This window comes from Bison bison, unplaced genomic scaffold (assembly GCF_000754665.1).
Source record: "Bison bison bison isolate TAMUID 2011002044 unplaced genomic scaffold, Bison_UMD1.0 scf7180017864456, whole genome shotgun sequence".
NCBI classification, from domain to species: domain Eukaryota; kingdom Metazoa; phylum Chordata; class Mammalia; order Artiodactyla; family Bovidae; genus Bison; species Bison bison.
In genome coordinates, this window is record NW_011495018.1 from 20,134,763 (window position 1) to 20,156,747 (window position 21,985).

General features: G+C 45.3%; 1 protein-coding gene across 2 annotated transcripts in view; it reads right to left on the bottom strand.

Annotated features, from left to right (window-relative positions):
- Nucleotides 1–21,985, bottom strand: part of RBM20 (RNA binding motif protein 20) — a 75,300-nt gene that overhangs the window by 52,923 nt on the left and 392 nt on the right. For both annotated transcript variants that reach the window (XM_010859365.1, XM_010859366.1), the window contains exons 2-3: nucleotides 3,165–4,242; nucleotides 1,700–1,761 (exon numbers count right to left, since the gene is read on the bottom strand). In XM_010859365.1, the coding sequence (XP_010857667.1) occupies nucleotides 1,700–1,761; nucleotides 3,165–4,242 (1,140 nt within the window). The remainder of the gene's footprint in view (nucleotides 1–1,699; nucleotides 1,762–3,164; nucleotides 4,243–21,985) is intronic.

The window sequence follows — 21,985 nt, forward strand, 5'->3', positions numbered from 1 at the left end:
GTAGAGTTGGACCATAAAGAAAGCTGAGCACAGAATTGATGCTTTTGAACTGTAGTGTTGGAGAAGACTCTTTAGAGCCCCTTGGACTGCAAGGAGATCCAACCAGTCCATCCTAAAGGAGATCAGTCCTGGGTGTTCTTTGGAAGGAATGATGTTGAAGCTGAAACTCCAATACTTTGGCCACCTGATGCGAAGAGCTGACTCATTGGAAAAGACCCTGATGCTGGGAAAGATTGAGGGCAGGAGGAGAAGGGAACAACACAGGACGAGATGGTTGGATGGCATCACCGACTCAATGGACATGAGTAAACTCCGGGAGTTGGTGATGGACAGGGAGGCCTGGCGTGCTGTGGTTCATGGGTTGCAAAGAGCCGGACACGACTGAGCCACTGAATTGAACTGAACTGAACCTAAAACTTACTATCTTAACCATTTTTAAGTGTACAGTTCAGTAACATTAACTACATTCACATTGTTTGGCCACCATCACCACCATCCAGCTCCAGAAGAACTCTACCTTGTAAAACTGAAATTCTCTACCCATTCACCACTAACTCCCCAAATCCCTCTTCCAGCCCCGGCAGCCTCCATTCTATTTTATGTCTCCATGAATCTGAGTTCTCTCCTGTAAGTGGAATCATACAGCATTTTTCCTTTTGTGACTGGCTTATCTCACTTAGCATAACCTCCACCCACGTTGTTGCACATGTAAGAAATCCCTTTCTTTTGAAGGCTGAACGATATTCCACCGTAAACATAGACCACATGTGTTCATCCATTCATCTAGCCTGGACATTTAGGTTGCTTCCTACCTTTTGGTTATTGTAAATAAGAAAGAGAGGCCTTTTGAATGAGCTCATTTCTAAATGCTTAACCCCATCTTCTACTCTACTTCCCCAGGCCAGAGCTCCTCTTTTCTGTGTGGGTGTCTACAACACCCTCGACATCGGTCTCCAGGTATCTGCCTCTGCCCCCTACCACTTGAATTCTCAGCATGGCAGCTGGGGTCCCAATCAATGAAGCCAGAGCACATCCCTCATCTGCTCAGCCCTCCAGGGCTCCAGCTGCACTCAGATCAAAAGTTAAAAGTCCTCTCGAGGAGCCAAAGTGCTCAGGATGGGGCCCCATGACTTCCCTGGCTCTTCCCCTCAGGTACTCTGCACTGCTCACATTGATGCTGCTGAGCAACCCTGGACCACACCAGGGTCTTCAAAGTAGCTATTCCTTCTGCCGGGAGTGCCGGTCCCCCAGGCAGTCATGGCTCATTCCACACCCTCCTGGTATGTCTTCAGTGAGGTCTCCCTGCCAGCAGCCCCTGTGAGTGAATGCACACACACATACGTACGTACACACACACACACACACACACACACATAGTCTCTCTCTCTCTCTGCCCTGATGCTGTTTTCTGTTTTCTCATTAGCATTTACCGCCAGAGATGCTACTGGGTTGGCCAAAAAGTTCGTTTGGGTTCTTCTGTATGATGTCATGGAAAAACTCAAAAGAACTTTTTCACCACCCCAACACATACCTCACTAATGTGTCATCTGTCACCCCCTGTCATTAAGTATAAGCTCCTTGAGCACAGGGGTTGGCTTGTTTTGTCCTCTGTTTTCCCAGCAAGAATGGGGCAAAGCACACAGCTAGATGAAGGCTTGCTGAGCACATGCAAGGACCTGTCCTCCTGGACAGCACTTACTTTTCAGAGAAGAGCAGGCATTTCTGAGCATGTAGTTTCCCTTTTACATGCAGCTCCCAGTCCTAGGCCAGAAGGAGAGAAAAATGACCGAAGTAGAACTGAGTCCACGGGAAGACAATGGATGAGTGCGGGCTTCCTCCTAAACACAGGGAGCGCAGAGCACCCAGTCGCTGGACCAACCCCGCAGGCGCATCTCCCTCCCTTCCTCCCCCACCATCCAGGCTCCTCCCCGGCCCGCTCCTGCCACCCTACCCAGCCCTCACCCCACCAGCATCCACCTGCATATCCCAAGTCTATCTCAGACAGGAGCCCAGATTCACAAGTCTGATTCCCTCTTCCCGTCTCAGTGGGCCCTTGGTCCCACCGATGAATTTCTATAGGAGAAGCCGGCAGGTGGAAAGCCCTAGAAAAGGCTCAATCCTCCATCACCTCCTATATTAGACAGACCCCCTTCAGAGATGGAGGTGAGAAGGTATGTCCCACCAGAGTGACTGGGATGCATTTGGATGACATGACCCAGCAGAGGTGAAAGACACACCGTGGTGGGACACCCACTAAACAGGGATTATTGCGCTCTGCAGACAGGACAAGAGACAAGAGGCTGTACCGCTCAGTGCTTAAGAGGCACAGGCTCTGGGAGGGTCAGACCCACATCTGAATCTCCACTCCACCACTTTCTGACTATGGGGTCCTGGACAAATCATTTCATCTCTCTGGGCCTCAGTCTTTGCATCTGTAAAATGGGTATAATAATAGTGTCTCTCTTGGAGAGTTATTGCTGACACAGACAAAGAGTATGCTAACTGTAATTATTATTGCTTTGGAATATTTTACTGCATCAGCAATACATTTTAGGGGGAAATTTATACTACCATGGGCATTTGTTTGCAGGGGCCCAAAGCACTTTCCAAGCGCTGGGAAGGTGCCATGAGGCTCTACCTCCATTCTGCAGATGGAGAAGCTGAGGCCCCTCTATAATAATCTGTCTAGGTCCCATCTGAGAATGACTTTCTTGTCTGACTCAAAATTCTGCTAAGTTTTTCTCTGTTTGTACTCAGTACAATGTATGTTCTCAAGGAACATAGACTCTCAAGCTTCCTGGTGCTCTACAGAGAAAAGCCCTTTTCAAGGAGGCAGAGGCTCTAATTCCTGAGTCCCTTTTTCATAACCCAGGTTGGGTCCCTTGATCCCCACTCACCTTGACTCTCTCATCTATAAATACAAGTAAGACTCTCTTACTTGCCTTAAAGCAAGAGACTGGCTCTGATACATTTCTGAAATTCCTGTTGGTTCTAATACCAAGGTTCTAATACCAAGGATTTTAATCAAGGGTACCTATGGCAAGATCCTGTCACCCAACCCCCAAGTGTCACAGTTCTTAGCCCGTGAACAGCAAGGGTTGGGTTGTGGTGGCCGGCTCCCCCAGGCTCCAGCTGGAGCTCCCAGCCGGTCTCAGATGACTCACCTTCAGATCAAACACCTTCTTGTCACAGATGCTACAGACGTGCGGCAGGTGGAGGGGGGCCACACCGTGGAAGTCATTCAGCTCGTGCGCTTGCAGGGGCCGCAGGGACAGCACTGCCTGCTCCTCCTTGGCCCGCCTCCGGGCTCCGCTGAAGCCCTGTTTGCTGTTGTTGAGCCGACCCCCAAAGGAAGGAGGGGTTCTGTCTGGTGTGGGCTCCTCAGGGTCATACAGCTCATAGGGCTGGCCAGGGGGAGGGGGCCACAGGCTGGGGGCTGCCGCAAGATCAGGCTTGCTCTGGCCAGAGAACCCATGGGGGCTCTCCCACTGGCTGTTTGGACCCTGCAGCAGGGGACCCACCTCGCCTTTCAAGGCCCCAGCCGGCTCAGCCACAAATCCACCTGCCACCTGCGACCCTTGGGCACTGGGTCCATAGAAGTCCTTGGGAAAGGCAGCCTGGCCATCTTGTCCTGAGTGGCTGTAGTGCCCTTCGTAGGTCACGCTGCCCGAGGTAGCAGCCGAGGCTGGCAGGAAGCCGGGCTGACCATCGGTTTCAGAACCATATGCCTGGCCAGAGTTGGCTTTGCCATATTCGTAGAACCCTGCAGCAGCGGGCGCGGGCCCAGTCTTTCCAAGGCCCAGGATGACCGCTGGCTGGGTGGGGGTCTGAGGCATGAAGGGGTGCATCACCATGGCGTTGGGGGGCTGGCTGGGAAGGCTCACTGTGGGCCCTGGGCCTCGTGTCTGGCCAGGGGGTGAGAAGGCGAGTGCGTTAGAGGGAAAGCGGGTGCTGGGCACGGTGGCCGCGTGTTGGGGCACCCCAGTATGGCCGTGGGGGGCGCTGATCATGGACGGATGCCGCAGCTGGTTGAAGAGAGGCTGGGACATGGCCACTTTGGAGAGGACTTGGTTGAGGACCGTGGCAGCCGCGGTGTTGTTGGTGACGGCTGTCTGTGCCAGCTTCAACCGGTGGAGGGTGAGCTGAGCTTGCAGCTGGGCCAGCTGGAGGCTGGCGGGCGAAGGAAGCAGCGGGTTCGGATTACTGACCGAGAACGGGGTCTTGTCCAGGAGCTTGGCGGCACTGTGAGGAGACAAAGGGCTAGATGCATGGCTGCTTTCCACCTGGCAGGCAACGGGCTGCTTGTTTGCTGTCTGTGGTCCCCCCTCCCATACAAATAAGACCTCCCACACAGGCCCCACATATGATCCAGTCTGCAAAACCTGTGCTCATACAAATCGGTGCAATAATCCTTTAAATTCCAATAGGTAGCTCAGACAGTAAAGAATCTGCCTGCAGTACAGGAGACCCAGGTTCAATCCCTGGGTCAGGAAGATCCCCTAGAGAAGAGAATGGCTACCCACTCCATTATTCTCACCTGGGAAAAGCCCTGGCAGAGAAGCCTGGTGGTTTATAGTCCACAGGGTGGCAAAGACACGACTGAGCAACTAACACAGAAAAATTCTTATAAGGTATAATATTCAAACTCACTGGTAATCAAAGAGACAAAGTCAAACCATTAGAAACAAATATTTGCTGACCGAAGTAGCAAATACACACATACACATAAATGACAGCACTCGGTGCTGGTGAGGTAAAGTGGAATGGACACAAGGTCAGTGATAATCCAAACTCGTGCAACCTTGCCCAAAGGTAGTCTGGCAACAGGCGCTCATTACAGCCATATTCTTCGACCCAATAATTCAATCCTATAAATATGCCCTTAAGAAAACAAGCTAAAATGCAGACCAAACTTGATATGCAAAGATGTTTAGTAGAACTACATTATTTAAGAGTCCAGTGCTGAAAGTTACAAATATCCGATAACAGCAGGGAGGTGAGTTTTAAAGCGAGTAAATTATAATACATTGGCAGAATGAAATGTTCAGTAAGCATTCACTACTGGTGCAAGAATTTCCATTGTGTTATGCAATATTTAAGACATTCAAAGAAATCTTCCCATCATCAAGTTTAAGACAGAAGATATTCCACCACACTAAGTCCTCCTTGGGCATCTGCTCTCTCCATCCTCACCCCACCTTCATCATTGCCAATGACAGACATCATCTTGAATTTGGTCAGGTCATACTTTACAAAGAAAAAAAAATGGTGACAAGAGAAAATCCATCTACTCTAATGTTAAGTGAAAAAAGTAGTCTTCAAAATTACACAGAGAATGAATTGTGTGTGTATATCTGTGCCAAATACATTTTTATCCTTGTCCTCATTTCACATCCAAAAGCAACAAGACTCATGTGGCCTTCAGTCCATTCTCAAACCCAACAAGCAAAAGAAATTAAAAAAAAAAATTACAAGGGAAGAATCTGAATTTTCGATCATAGGCAGTGGTGGGCTCTCACAGAATCTTATTGCAGGGGTGTTCTGTCTGACATGTGCGTTTCACGTGACTTCTGTTGGTTGGTTATGGTATTTTCTAGACCAAAAATCAGGACCTGTGAACTGGAAAGGGAACAGACATTCCCTTTCGTGGTATGTGTGGTTACCATTGTCAGGGCCGTTTTGTAAGACCATATATTTCCTGGTCTTAAACTCCCCTTCTGGGGAATGAGTGCAATCAGGAAATGTGTTTGGGATGTTGATAAACTGGAATTCTCAGGACATCTTAATGGGAAGAATGGAACTGTGCAATTGAGATTGGGGTTATCATGGACAGACCTGGCTATACATTCAGCATGCCTACGGAAGTGTGGGGGAGAAACTGAAAAGCTGGGACCATTTAACAAGGTGTTCACTGTCACAGGCTTTGTACAGCACAAGTCTGATGATAATGAAACAAAGGGGAAGGGCCAGAGGGTAGGCATATGAAGGAAAGAGAGAGAGGTGGCTGGCATGTCACATCTCTCCCACTTTGGGTTGGTGCTCTGTACTGGTCTAAGAGAATGAGCACAGGCAGGTTGGGGAGGCAGGTGAGGGGGAGAGATTCTTCACATTTTACCATGATGCCACGTGACCAGTGCTTGTCTATGCTATCTCACTGGACCTCTCCATGAGTCCTGTGGGGTGGGTAGTGCTATGTGCTGTGCTAAGTCACTGCAGTTGTGTTCTAGTCTTTGCGACCCTATGGACTGCAGCCCGCCAGGCTCCTCTGTCCATGAGATTCTCCAGGCAAGAATACTGGGTTGCCATGCCCTCCTCCAGGAGAATCTCCCCAACCCAGGGATCGAACTCAGGTCTCCCACATTGCAGGCAGATTCTTTACCATCTGAGTCACCAGGGAAGCCCAAGAATACTAGAATGGGTTGCCATTTCCTTCTCCAGGGGATCTTCCCGATTCAGGGATTGAACCCACATTTCTTAGGTCTCCTGCACTGGAAGGCATGTTTTGTTTTTGTTTTTTTTTTTTTTACCACTAGCACCACTTGACGGAGAAGGCAATGGCACCCCACTCCAGTACTCTTGCCTAAGAGTCGGACACGACTGAGCGACTTCACTTTCACTTTTCACTTTCATGCATTGGAGAAGGAAATGGCAACCCACTCCAGTGTTCTTGCCTGGAGAATCCTAGGGACGGGGGAGCCTGGTGAGCTGCTGTCTATGGGGTCGCACAGAGTCGGACACGACTGAAGTGACGCAGCAGTAGCAGCAGCAGCAGCAACAGCAGTAGCAGCACCACTTGGGGAGCCCATGGGGTAGGTAACTTCATCCCAATTTTGCAGGGCAAGAACCTACAGCTCAGAGAGACTAGGTGACCTATTTAACAAATGCCCACTGTTGGTGAGAACAGATCAAGGAGTCAGGCTTTCCAAAGAAGAGAAAGGGCACAGCCCTCTTCATGGGCTGCTTCACTGTTTTGTCCAAAGTGAGTTCTCAGAACATTAGGCACCCCCACGTTCAAATTCAAGCACAAAACACATCTCAGAGCCAGACAAACACAGATTTGCCTTACTCTTTCTCATTCTATGAGAAATCAAGTATTTGCTGTAAGTCATTAAAAAGACAGGATATTCCCTCAGCCAGCAGCCTTGCCGTGCTCCAAGGACAGAGCAGGCTGGTTGCATGTTAAGATACTGCAGGGTTGCGGGGAGGGGTCGAGGTTAAAACTGGTGACAGACCTCTTCTCCTGTGGGTAGTCATGCTGGTTGCAGCCAAGCCTTGGTGGCCCCACTGTGGCTCAGGCACACATCATGGCAGCAGCAGAGTTGGAGAGGTACTAACTGTCTACGTAGGCAAGAATGTGAAAGGCACAGGAGGATGGTGTAGAGGCTGGTGATAGATTTCTACTTGTGTAGTATTAAGTGGCTGAGCTTTAGAGGAGCAATTAAGCTTAACTCAAAACCCTGCCCACACAGGGCCAACCCTTCCTACCAGGTCTGTACCCGATGCAGCCTGTCCTTGCTAACAAGGCGATAATGAGGTGCCAACTTGGTTTCCATGACGAGAGTAAGACAAGGTTGGTTTTGTTTTTCCCAGAGAAGTCAGCTGTATTTTCTAAAACAGTGTTCTGGGCTGGAGGGAACTCTCGCTGGAGATTCCCCTTCGCCTCTGAAAGGACATGTGGGGAAGAGCTGTCTTTCCAACGAGGAGAGCCAACCTCGCTGGGTATTTGTAGGTCAGCCACGGGAAACAAGTGCTTTCCTGAGGATGGCCCAGGTTACAGAAGTCTACTCATTCACATGCAGCATAAATTAAGAAGACCGACTAGATTTTCTTCTCGACTTCCGCTTTGCCTGGCAAATTGGTCCCCAACTTGAATCAACCTTGAGTAGAAGTGGTTTCATAAGAATCGTCAGAATCAGATACCCTTTTGAACCAAAGACCCTTATATTAAAAAGAAATGACACATCATCCTACTTTTAAAAAGTCTTAAAATTCTCAGCCTATCAGAGTTAGTAACTTAAAATTCAGGTGCAGGGACTTCTCTGGTGGTCCAGTGGTTAAGACTCTGTGCTCCTACTGCAGGGGACACAGGTTCGATCCCTGGTTGGGAATTAAGATCCTGCATGCCACGAGGTGCAGCCAAAACAAATTACAAACGAAAGTAAATTAAAAAATAAAATTCGGGTGTGTGTAACAATCAAACTTCTGAACCAAAAACTGGGGCACGTGGTCTGAAACCCTAAAGGACAGAATGCATGTCACCCTCCTGTCTTCCCACCACCTCAGTCTGTCACTGCTGCGTCCCTGCCCTGTATTGAAAGCAACTGCTTATGTGTCTTTCACCCTCCATTAGACACAAGCTCCACCAGGGAAGGGAGCATTTCTCAGAGATTCTCGCATTTTCTAGGCACACTTGCTTAAACTTGGTGGGCACTTGGTAACCGCCATGAACAGAATGAAGAAGGAAGATAATGGATGAATTAAAGGAAGGAGAATCTAAATATAGCCAGAAAGCAAATGGATTTTGCTGTTGTATACAGCTTGAACTTCACTCAGGTACAGAGTCACCGGAGCAGGAGTTCCAATACACTCTCTCCCTGTCCAAATCTAGGTTTGTGTGCTTGTTTTTTCCAAATGAAGTGTTTTTCATTTTTATTTATTTGGCTGTGCTATGTGGCATGCAGAATCTTAGTTTCCTGACCAGGGATCAAACCCGTGCCCTCTGGAGTGGAAGTGTGGAGTCTCAACCACTGGACCACCAGGGAAGTCCCCGAATCTACGTTTTGAAATCAAATGGACAATCCCTGTGGTAGCCTGAATAATGAACCATCCCAAATATCTCTACATCCTAACCTCCAGAAGCTGTGAATCTTACCTAACATAGTAAAGGGGATTCTGCAGATGTGATTAAATTAAGAATCTTGAGATGAGATGTTATCCTGGATTATCTGAGCTGGCCCAATGTAATCACAGCCGTCCTTATAAAACAGAGGCAGGAGGACTAGAGTCAGAGAGAGAAGATATAACGATGGAAGCAGAGGCAGAGAGGAGAAAAGATGCTATGCTGCTGGCTTCAAGGACAGAGGAAGGGGCCGTGAGCCAATGAAATGCAAGTGGTCTCTAGAAATTGGAAAAGGCAAGGAAATAAAATTTCCCCTAGAGGCTCCAGTAGAAACCAGCCCTGCTGACACCTTGACTTTGGCCCCGTGAGACTGACTTTGGACTTCTGACTCTCGGAAGTGTAAGAAATTTGTATTGTTGGACGCTACAAATGTGTGGTAACATGTTACAGACACGATAGGAAACTAAAACAATCCACCAAGAAAGTGAGATGCGAAAGAGGCTTCCACACAGAGAGGCAGGGTGGGTGTGGGGACATTGGCTGGATTTGTTGGTATGAACCTCTTGCCCACAGCAGTCCTGGGGAGTACAGACCATCCGACCCAGGATCTGAAGACCCTCTGGGAACTTAGCCAGGAGCCGAAACAACACAGAGGTCTCTTCCTTTTCCAAGTCAGATTTCTCTAAACAGCTGGAGCAATGGCACCCTGGGAAAGCTTAGAAATGCAGACCCTTAGGGACCAACTCATCTACCCCTCTCGTCAACAAAGAAAGTGACTTGCCCAAAGCCACACAAAACCCATCTAATCAGAACCCAGAGCTTTCAAGCCAGCTTCTAGTGCCTGACAGAACAGCCTTGCCTCCAAAAGTCTTAAGTTTCAGAACTATTTCATCATCAAATCATCATCTCCATCCATATTTCTCTGTGGTCCTCCTCTCTGTTCAGTGAGATGCTGACTCCCTGCCACAGGCAAGGCATTTGCTGAGCCCTGGAGAGAGGTGGAGATGCAGGCCCTTCTGGAACCCCTGTCAGCTCCAGTGATGACAGCAAGGATGCCCTCTTGTCTGGGGAGTGGGTGGGGAGCATGGCTCTATGCATCTGCCACATCCTCTCCTAAGTCTTGTGCGGCAGCTCTGTCTACAGTCACATGGTCAAACCTGAGATCCGGGGAGGGAGGGAGAGCAGCACAGTCAGGCACAGAACCTGGGCACCTGGCACGGAGCCAGAATACCTACCACACAGCCCCACAGAGGGCCCGTCCACTCCCGGCACAGCCACTCGGGTTCATTCAGGCCTCGACAAGGTTCACTGTGCCCAGAGCTGAGGCTTCCTTCCCTTTCCTGAGCCATTCATTGTAACAAAGACCTCACAGTGCATAATTACATCCAAAACTTTGGTTCCCTACTCACTCGGAAAGTTGGTTGTTTTTCCCAATTAAAGCAGCATTTCTCTCAATAATTTTAAAAATAAAATACAATGTAAAGGAGAACAAGTTGCCTTTATAAGCCGGAAGATTTAGGAGCTCCAGATGAAAACTGTTTCCGATGATTTAATTCCATACTGTCGAAAGGATGTGCACCATATTGCATCTCCCAGGGCAGCCAACAGCTGTCTGCAATGCTCACTCTTTGCCCCAAAGCTCTTCCACATTTTATGCTGAGTACCCAGCAGGATGTGATGATGGATTAATATTTGAGCACAGTAACTGAGGCACTCTCCTTCCTCAGTTCAAGTCGGGGTGCTGGAAATTCAGCGTTTGTGACATAATCCGTCCTGTTCTGAAAGGAAAAGATAGTGTTCAGGACAGACAGGGGCTGCAGAGCCTCTCCTCTGAAACAAACTCCAGCAGAGGGGTCAATAGGACATGGACGAGTTCGATTCAACCAGAATGGATTGAGCACCGATTATGTGCCAGGCAAAGTTGCTAGAGATGGAAAAAGAGAAACGTCCTGAGACCACGGGGAAGACAGATCAGCGCAGAGAAGATGAATATTCCCACGGAGGTAAGCACAAAACAGCAAGGCAAGCAAGGAAGTGGTTCAAGCCTCAGATGTCTCACAGCAATGTCACAAGTGAAACAAAAGACCAACTCAAGGGCTGTCCCTGAACTCTGAACAAAACCTTTGAAACAGTCTGGGTTTATTAATCCACCTACATGTGCAAAGATGCATCAGCTGTTGGTGAAAGGCAGTTGTAGGGTGAGTTATGGTCAGAGACCAGCTTCCAAGTGCCTGTTACCGGTGGTGTGATGGGGGAAGTGAAGTGAAGTGTTGGTGGCTCAGTCATGTCCGACTCTGCGACCCCATGGACTGTAGCCCACCAGGCTCCTCTGTCCATGGAATTCTACAGGCAAGAATACTAGAGTGGGTTGCCATGCCCTTCTCCAGGGGATCTTCCTGACTCAAGGATCAAATCTGGTCTCCTGCACTGCAAGCAGCCTCTTTACTGTCTGAGCCATCAGGGAAGCCACACGCGAATTGCTGTAGAGGAAAACAAGCCCTGGATGGGCTCGAACCACCAACCTTTTGGTTAATGGCTGAATGCGCTAATCGATTACGCCATAGAGACATATGATGGGGGAAAATCGCTTAATTTTTTCCAACCCTCAGAATTCTCTCATTTATAAAATGGGGATAGTAATATCTACCCAATATGATCCAGCCAGTCAGAGCCCCCAGCCACCATGACTGACTCAGGAATGGACGCTCCCAGATGCTACTGGAGCCATTAAGAGATAGACCCTCGTCATCTTGTCAGGCCATGCCTGGGTTGCTAAACTGGCTCAATTTAAGCTACCGCTTAAGGAGAGGCTGCCTGAGAATAAAGCTAACCGACAGACACTGGCCTGGAGATGGGCCAGTCCACTCTGGGAGTTGCCTTGAGCCGTGCTTGGACTTTTCTTTCCATGAACCCTGAATCTGCTTGGACTTTTCTTTCCATGAACCAATGCATTTCCTTTAGGTGCTTAATAAAAATAATAAGGTAAAAAGAAAAGCAGCCTACTAGAACCATCTGCAAGTAATCTGGATGGTTCCCTCCGTGGTCCCACATCAAATCAAGAGTCCCCTGTTACACTCCAGGTTTGTCAGCTGGAGGCAAGGGGTCACTCAAGGAAAGTTCGGGCGGTCACTTTGGTGCGAGTACCTGCTGATCAAAGAGACCTATTTCCTGGAGACTCAGGAAGCAGAATGCTCCCCGATCCTGGGTGGACTAAAAGCCATGCATTGTGATCACAAAGTGTGAATAGGGTGCTGGGGAAGAGTCCCCACAAGAGTAAGGGACCCAACATCCTGCAGGTTTGCAGATCCAAAGCTGACCACGCAGGTGCTCCTGTGAGAGGGGACAGAATGTCTTGGCCCTCACCTGAGAGAGTTTCTAAGCAACGCCTTTCAATTCTAAGCACCTAACAAGCCAATTTTGCTGTACTGAGAACTGGCTTTATTATGCCAGACACTCCTTATCCCCCAGGAGAAAAAGTTATTTATTACAGATACAGTTCTCTGGTCTCCTTTCACCTGGAGGGGAGGTGAGTGTACAATGAGTACATATTGGGCTGTGGGCTGCCCTTTATGAACCGGGGTAGGAACCAAGGGATCCAGCCCTAACTCAGCGCTTATCAGCTACGTCACAGTGGACAACAAAGCTTATCTCTCTGAGCCTCAGTGTCCTCAACCATGAAAAGAGAACTTACAGTCTTTCCTCATTTATATCTTGAGGACTGATTCGGGGTTCAGTAAGGAGCTGTCAGAATGCTCTGTAAATTATTTGGCACTTACAGATGTAAAGGCGTGGCATTGGCCAAAGATTATTGGAAAGAGAACATCTTGTGTGTGATCACAACATATTCTTCCTTTTCAGGAAACGTTCCTTTATAGAGGAAGTGATATTTATCACTCACATCCATGGAGATAACCTCCTTGCCACTAGGATTCAAAGTAGAAAGAGGTAAAATTGATTCAGCCATATTAATGGAGTACATATTGGGGTGTACCAAGGGCTGAACCATACCAAGGACTTCCCTGATAGCTCAGTTGGTAAAGAATCCACCTGCAATGCAGGAGACACGGATTCGATTCCTGGGTCGGGAAGATCGTCTGGAAAAGGGATAGGCTAACCACTCCAGTATTCTTGGGCTTCCCTTGTGGCTCAGCTGGTAAAGAATCTGCCTGCAATGCAGGAGACCTGGGTTCAATCCCTGGGTTGGGAAGATCCCCTGGAGAAGGGAAAGGCTACCCACTCCAGTATTTTGGCCTGGTGAATTCCATGAACTGTATAATCCATGGGGTCACAAAGAGTCAGACACAACTGAGTGACTTTCACTTTCAACCATACCAATGTGACTTCGCTCTGCATCACATATGGCGGGTAGGGATGTAAAGAGCATTGCCCAGAGGCTAAGGGCACAGGTTTCAGAGTTTGTATCACTTGGATATGAATTTCAGTTTGCCACATATCAGCTAGTGACTATGAGCAAATATTTATTCTCTCTCAGCCTCAGTTCTCATTGTTAAAGTAAAGATGGTTATGTCTAAGCTATAGGTTTGTTCTGAGAGTTAAATGACAGGGTAGACATAAACTGTTCTGCACAGCTCCTACATACAGTAAGCAGCCACTAAACCAACGCAGCAGAGACCAGCACCACCGCTGGTCTTCTTACCACTGTTGTTACCATAACTAATATTACTATCATCACCAGCATCATAGTCATCAGCAGGGCAAATGGCAGGTGAGCTCTGCCAAGGCAGAGAGGATGAAACTTCCTTAGAGACAGATAGAGATAGATAAAAGAAAACATAGAGAGATGCAAACACTGAGGGGAAAAAAAGAATTTAAAAAGTAAATGCAGACGTGTGCTGAGAGAGGAATAGCAGGGGTGGGGACGGGGACTTGGAGAAAACACAGAGAGTTAATCACAGATGCTTGGTGAACTGGATAAGTAGTCAACAATAGATTTAAAAGCCGTAAAACAACACAAGGGCGCGGCTGAAGTGTAGTGTACCAATGTGTGTGAACTCACACCAAGTTTTTCCCTGGTAATGTTCGTCCATCCAGAGGTAGAAGCCAAGAACTGAAGTCCAGAGCACAGCGGTACCTTTGTCAACTGGACCAGTCACATTTTCAGTAAGCACCATACCTTCCACAATAAACAATCAGGAATTTAAATTCACTTCCAGTTCAACTCATCTCCCTTTCCAGGCCACAATGAATATGCCATTTCTTCTTAAGTGCTAAGCTACAAAATATAATCCAGACCAGAGAGCTCACAAGAGAATGTTTTCCCAGCTTTGCTCACAGCTTACAGAGCAACCAAATCAAATCAAGAGCAATAGTCAGGGTCAGGGACGGGCTTTCCATTGCTTCCTAGGAGTGGAACCTCAAATCACAAGCTCTCAAGTCTGCTATAACACTCTTAGAAGCTAGGTCAGGATGTGACCCTTGGGAACAGCCCCTAAATGTCAGGTTACAAAGATGACAATGATGAGACCACAGTAATACTGGGGCGGAATTCCAAATTGCACCTAATTATCACAAACGTAAAGAGTCGGACACGACTGAGCGACTGATCTGATCTGATCACAAACGTAAGAGCAAGAGATCTCAGAGGTCATTGAGTCTAACTCACTCATTCTACAGAGGAAAACTGAAACCTAAAGTAGTTGGTGTAAGTGTAAGTTAACCCAAAAACACAGCTAGAGAGGGGAGAGCTGAGGCTGGAACCCAGTCTTCATCCTCCTTCCTTGGGGCTAATGCAGCCACTGTGGCGGATGCGTCCCCATCAACATGCATCAGGGGAGTCTTCTTTGTGGGAGAAGAGTGAGATCACACACTTTTTTGATAGTGCTGCCTTCCTGGTAACAATAGGGCTCCTGGATTATCACTAAAGAGGCCTCTGTGACTAATTTTGAGATGACTGGATCCATGCTGGCATTGTCCCGTGTTTGGGTTTTAGCCATGACATTATCATGTGATGATTCATATCACCATGACACATTCATAACAGCAATCATAATCCTATTATCTCTCTTTTGTTTTGTAACTTTCAGTTGGAGTGTTAATAGATGTTTTCACCTCATTAGCTACCTGACCGCTAGGACAGTTACATGGTTAGGTAAACGCGACACGACCATTTCTAGTTTATAGTAAGACTGAGTGAGACCAAAAAAAGGTCAGATGAATCATATGAGGGCATCCAGCAAATAAGGTACTTAGCTGGGGCTTGAATGAGGGTCTTTTTACGTACGACCAGTACCCTATCCCCAGTTTACACGTTCATTAAAGGGAGTTTATAAAACCACATTCCTGTATCTATTTCCTTGAGTCCAGTTTTTTTTTTTTTTGGGGGGGGGGAGGTGTTGTTTGTTTAAAGTTACTAAAATAAAAAGCTATTTCCTTTCATTTGTGCTTTTCCCCCCAACTTCTCATAGTGTTTCATTTTTTTTTTTTCCCAGCTTTATAGGTATATAACTAACATATAGGGCTTCCCTGGTGGCTTAGATGGTAAAGAATCTGCCGGCAATGCAGAAGACCCAGGTTCGAATTAACATGCGATGTTCTATAAGTTTAGGTGCACAAGTAATGATTCGATATATGTATACGACATGAAGTGATCACCACAATAAGTTTAGCTAACACAGTCAGGATGTGATTTTAAATAACACATCTGATATCAAATCACCAGCTTTTTGGTCCACTGTACTCAGTACCACTTTAATCAGTCAGATTAAAATTCTTGGAACCTGGGGGACATGTAGTCACGAAGGTGCAGCTAGCGATTTTATAACTGACAAGAGAGGGCCTGCCTGTCCTGCCAGAGTTATTAGAAGTGCTTGAAATGTGAAAAAAAAGAACTGATAACGCAGCAGAAGCAGAGAAATGGATACACATCCTGCTAGAGTCATAACAGGAAAAGACTTCAAGCAAAGAGAGAATGAATGTCAACTTAACCACCAAGAACTAGATATTAGCTTTGGTTTTTCTTTCCTTTCCTTTGTACCAAATTTCTTTCTTTAAAATATCCTTTCTTTTATGAAATGATGGTATTGTAGGGGCTAATTTATTTTTCATATTAGTATTTGTTTTGAATTTTAAAACTACAAAAATCTAAAGAACAAATAGTTATTAATTCATTGCTCATCAATCAAAATTAACAAATACTACCATTACAGTCATTTTAAGCCCAAGTATTTTTTATCAAAATAATAAAATTATACAGACAAAACTGACATCCCTTTGAGACTGCCCAGTCTAATTCCACCTTCATCTCCCCCAATAACATCCACATGTGATTTGTGTATCTATTTACCTATATATCTGTTTGTTTACCTATCTATATACAGAAAAATTATAAAAGAGACTTTTTCTATACCTGCATGAGCTTACAGAACAGCACATAAGACTGGTTTCAACAATATTTCTCTTAAAGAAACAAATACATATTCTTTCAAGTTTCTTTTTACACACTGAAAGTTAAAAACAGCATGATACAGTGAAAAACTTGGTGAGCTGGAAATCAGAAGATCCAGGCCTGGACCTACAGTTACTATTTACTTCTGGTGGGATTATATATCAGTCAACTTCCTCTTTTTTTTTTTGGTAAAATGAGAAAGCTGGATGAAAGGATCTCCAAGGCCTGTTCCACCTTTGAAATCTGATGACTCTAAGGTTTAATCTCCTCATCTGTCAAATGGAGATAACAATGTCTGCCTTACTAACTGTTATAAAGATCAAACATTATGTGCAAGTGTTCTGCAAAACAGTGATGATAGTAATAATATTAGTTGGATAATACTGAATAATAATAATTATTAATACTACTCACTAAAATTAAGCTATTTTTAAGCTTCTGGGAATACTTTTATTTATTTATTTTTTTTTTTTCAGAGTTCAGACATGATTTTCTTTATTTGGAAACCCTTAATAAGTCAACCACCTCTATCACCCTGTAGAGGATGTGCTTACTTCGGATTTATTTCTGCAAGTGCTGAATACTTTTAAAGAAACTATTGTCACACTACTGTTGTTAAACATGTAACTTGGTTTAGACTGACATGTTGCAGTCCAGGCGGCATGAAATAATTCAATTTCTTCTAACTGCTTTCTTGGGTAGGCAGTTCTGCACAAGGACAAGCTCTCAACTCCACCCATGAAGACTGAGTAAATGAAATATCAAAAGTGCCTTGCCACAAGATACTGTCTTCTACAAAGCATTCCATAGACAGAACCAGGCTTCCACAGTAAAATGAAGCTCAAAGTACTCTGGGTCTGGAGTTGGTTTGCCTGAGACATAATTCTTCAGGAAATGCATGCAGAATTTCACTCATTTTGTGAAGGATGAAACTGAGGGGTAATTTGACTTATAGGGGTTAGGAGAGATCTTTATTTTCTCAGTGACATAAGGTATGGTGACCTCTCAACCCACTAACTCTTCTGGGGAACATCAGGGTCTTTGAGATGGAAAAACAAGCTGTTTGAAATGTGTATTTAAGGGAATTCCCTGGCAATCCAGTTTTAGGGCTCTGGACTTTCACTGCCGTGACCCAGGTTCAATCCCTGATCAGGGAACTAAGATCCTGCAAAGCCAGGGCACGTCCAAAAAAAAAAAAAATTGAAATGCATGTTTAAAAACTGTTAAACAAGTTCTCTAAGAAGCCAAATGATAATGTTTCTACATGCAAATGAAGTATTTAGGGGTTTATAGGTCACTAGCCCCAGTGAAGAACAGTGTGTACACAGACATGAACACCTTTGCATATACCGCTCCTTCCCCCTGGACCACCTCCTCCCTACTCCCCCTCACCTGGGTAACTGCCATCCTTCAACATGCAGCTCACATGGCACCTCCTCCAGGCAGCCTTCTCTGACTTCTGCCCCCCTCCAGTGTGTGCTGGTGTCTCCTCTGTCATCCCCCATAATGCCCTGCAGTTCTATGAAGCCTCAATTACACTCCGTTCTAACTCCTACCACCCTCACTGATAATTATCTACTCAATCACTCATCTCATGTCCTCATCTAATACCCCACGGTCATTTTGAAAGCAGTAATTGTGTGTCCATTTCATGTCATAGTGCCTGGCACACAGTAGGTGTGTGGAACCAATAAACACACCCATACTTGTACACACCTGCTCCGTGCGTATGCGTGCGGAGATAATAGCTGTGTATCACATTCTCAATTTGTTTCCTGGCTAAGTGCTCCATGTGTGCTGCTACAAGGCTTTGAAGATGAAGCTCCGTGGAGAATGTGGATTAGACTCAGTCTTTGAACACTGTCAAAATTATGTAAATAACCACCATCCACATCAAGGATAGAATTCTAAAATAGTCAACAAACAGACTTGTTGCCACATTTTTCCTTTTAACTAAATGTGAAGAAAATGCAATTTCAGTGCGTGATCTGAGGAGCTATGTGTCTAATCTACACGATTCTGAGATGAAACACATGCTCCAGGAATGCTCCCTATGTTTTCTAAATTTTATTTTCAGTTTATATCACTGATTTTTTCTGGTAAGTGTACAAGGAGGATTATAAAATTCAAGTTAATATTAAATCACAATAAAAGTTTAATTTTAAAGAATTTAAATTCTTACTCAAATAAAGCTGGTCCTTTCCTAGAGTTGCCTGACTGTTACCCTGGACATTTTAATCAGTGTAATTTAAGCTAAATACTAGGAGTCCCTATGAAACCGAAGAGGTGTTATGGGGTATTTAGGCAGGATGCCAAGAGAGACAGTTTTTGTTGGTAAGTCAACGCACTCCTTGGACAGGCTCTGCCATGAATAATTGTACATCTTATTGCAATCAATTAGCCCTGCAGACCTCAGTTTTCTCATCTGTGAAATGGGAGGGCCAAATGAGACAACATTTAAAGCTCCTTTACGCTTTGTGATTTTAGGATGGTGGGCGTTTTCCTAAAGCTGTTACTCATGATACACAGAAAAGTGAGGATGATCTGGCCACGGTGTAGACAGATTTTGGCCCTGAGAAATCTGAGTTTCTAGCCTCTACTGCTTCTCTAGTGCTGGGTAATTTCGGGGCACTTAACCTCTGCTTAACAGATATGTCTGTAAAATGACAAAGTGAAACCAGAGCAGTGATTTTCAGGTGTTGGGGGAAGGGGAATCAGGAAAGTTTCAAAACACAAATGCTGGGCTCACTCCCAGTTTCTATCTTAGGAGATCTGAGTTGGGACCTGAGAATTTGTGTTTCTAACAAGTCCAGGTGATAACTGATGCTGCACTTTCAGAACCACTTAAGAAGACAAGCTTGAATTGACCTTCCAACTCTAAGAATCTATGGTGGTGAGTTATAAAGAATTTAGTAGCAGTTGTATTTTTTTTAGGAGCCACTTCTATCTACTAATTGTGCAGTACCCCAAGAAGGGGCTTCCTTTTCTGTGGGGGTTTTAGACACTGCAAAAATGTGGTTATTCTTATACCTAACTTCCTTTAAGAGATTCAGTCGGCACGTTCAACAACATTTGACCTCCTTGCAATCAAAATGTTCAAGGTTCACAAACCTCAGGTAATTTAGTGGATTGACTGGCTCAGTGTTATGTTAACTTTGTTGACTAGGAAGAAAGCATACCTCCATTTACCCTGAGTTCAATGATGCAGAGGACAGAGGATCAGACTCCAGTATGTCAAAAGTTCTTTAGTCAAGCAACATCATCATTATGAGAAAGCCTACCTTCCAAACTCACCCTAGACTTAAAAACAAAGTTTTTGATAAAATCATTTGTATCGCTAGATTTCAATGGTATAGCAATTACTCGGGGTGTTTTTTAGAATACTGATACTTGGGCCCCATTTCCAGAGATTTCTTTTCACCCTAGGCATTGGGATTTTTTAATAGCTACCCCAGGAGATTTCAGAGGAATCACAAACAAAGTTTGAGATTCACCAGTCTCTAAAGGAATACTATCAATCTGTTCTTCTTTACCTTGATCCCCACAAGCCATTTTTGTCACTACAAAAAACACGTCCATGTGTCTTAAATTGTACTTATGAATAAACATTGAAATTTGTATAAGCCCACAAAGGGTCACAAACACAGTGGGCAATCGATCAATATTTCTTAGCTAGACTGAAGCATCTTTCACACAATTCAAAAAATATTTTTTGTGGCAAGACTTGTCGCAAAGTATATAAATAATTTTTGCTGTAGGAAGCTGGGTGAGGTTTGCTGGCGTATGATTCTTGCTTTCTAAATGATAAGCACCTTGAAGACATCATCCACATCCTAAAATCTTTCAAATTCCTGAGTGTCTGTCTGGCTCAGTGCCGGGCAAATTAGAGGCGGTGAACAAACACTTATTCAACTCAGTTGGATTTACGATTGTCTCTAAGCCCATGGGAACAGAGACCTTAGCAGAATATGCTAAGTGATTCATTGTGGAGTATGAGGTATATGTTTCCTCGTGTTGTGGGAATGTGCATTGTTTAATTCTTCTAAATTCCTTAGAGTAAATGAGAGTATTATGGATGGGACTTTATAAATACACCATATAACTATTTGTTTGAGAAAATGGAGAGAAATTTCTGGTGCCTTAAAAAACCTTTCTGACTACAGCCGACAAAACACAGGTGCCCCCCAAGGCAGAGAATATTCTATGTGGGTGACTTCTGAGTTTTGTCTCTATTTTACTAAGCTGTGGTCCTATGAAAGTTACTGTGGAGAGAGGATGAAAGACAAAAAGCAGCAACAGAGGGACAGACCCATCTCGGTTACACGTGTGCGTGCCCTTGGAGCCATTTTCTCAGATCACCGCAAATTAAACCTGTGGTTCAGATCCAAGCAAGATTGAGAACTGCCTCGGCTGAGGCAAGTAGGAATGGTTAAAACCCAATGGCTGGCTTTTCACTCAGAACTGTTCTCCAGCCCTTTCCCCTGCCACCCCATCCATTGCAAATTAGGGGAAGCCAAGGCTTGACATGTACACAGTCCTCTATGGTAAAATTGATTATTATATTACTCTGGAAAATAAGGAAGTCATTTTGTTCAAAATATCAAATTCCACAAAATCATACGTGGCAGCTGTTAGTGTATGTGTGTAGGGGAGGGGTGAGTGTGTGAAAATATTAACCCTCTCCCCTTCAGTTTTCTAACATCTTGACAAAAAAGGGCACAAAAAGAAAGGAGGGGAAAAAAAAAAAAGATTCCAATGCATGTAAGGCAGAAACCAATAGCAAAGATAACATCTGGATTTTTCTAAGGTTAAAAAAATTCCCGCAATGTAAGACACATCATACACGCCATTTAACCAGAGTGTGGATTTGCTCTGACACACTGGCAAGCAGAGAACCAGTATTCCTCTCTCAAATGCGTCCAAGCGACTTTTAATTGCATCAGATGAAGAAATGAGGTGAGTCATGTTTGGTTGTGCTTGAGCCTGCTAACAGATCATCCAGATCATCACATCCATGTCCAACTATGTCCCCTGAACCTCAGGACATAAGTTTATGTACTTGCTTGGGGACTGGTAATATAGTTTTGCTTTGTAATTTAAAGATATCTGAAGTTGCTGAAATGCGTATCACAGCTCCTGCAGAGGTGCTCAGAAGCGACTTGCTAGCATGCTTTTCTGGCAAAACACCCCTGCTCGTGAATCCTAACACCGCACTCCCCTCCGGTTCATGAGTCTGACTGCACTCAACAGACACGGGACCTCTCAAATGCCTTAAAGTTCATTTTCCATCATCGACAAGTTCCAGCAACGAACACAACAAACCTCAACCTTCAGAGACCCTCATAATTCATAAGGTTTCAGGATATCGAAAATGTCCCCTTCCACTCCCTCCGATCTGGTGACAACGCAATCTGTTTTCCCGTGGCCACACAACTTTTCTTTATAAAAGAGTTTAGTAACCAGCGTAAAAAGAGCATCTAGACTTCCTTGACATTGGGATCGGTGATTTCACTGGGGTCATGAGGAGCTGTTTTAGGTCACATGTTACCCCTGCCATTATGAATCATTTATTACAACTTTTTTAAACAGAAGGGGGTGGGGATCCACACAAATCGCATACTCATGCACAAATGCTTAGCGCCAAGAACATGGTCAGAAGTGCAGCCCGGACTAGAGAACTAAAAAAAAAAACCCAACCCTTGATTTCCCGCTTGGGCTGGGGAAAGGTAGGATGACGTCAT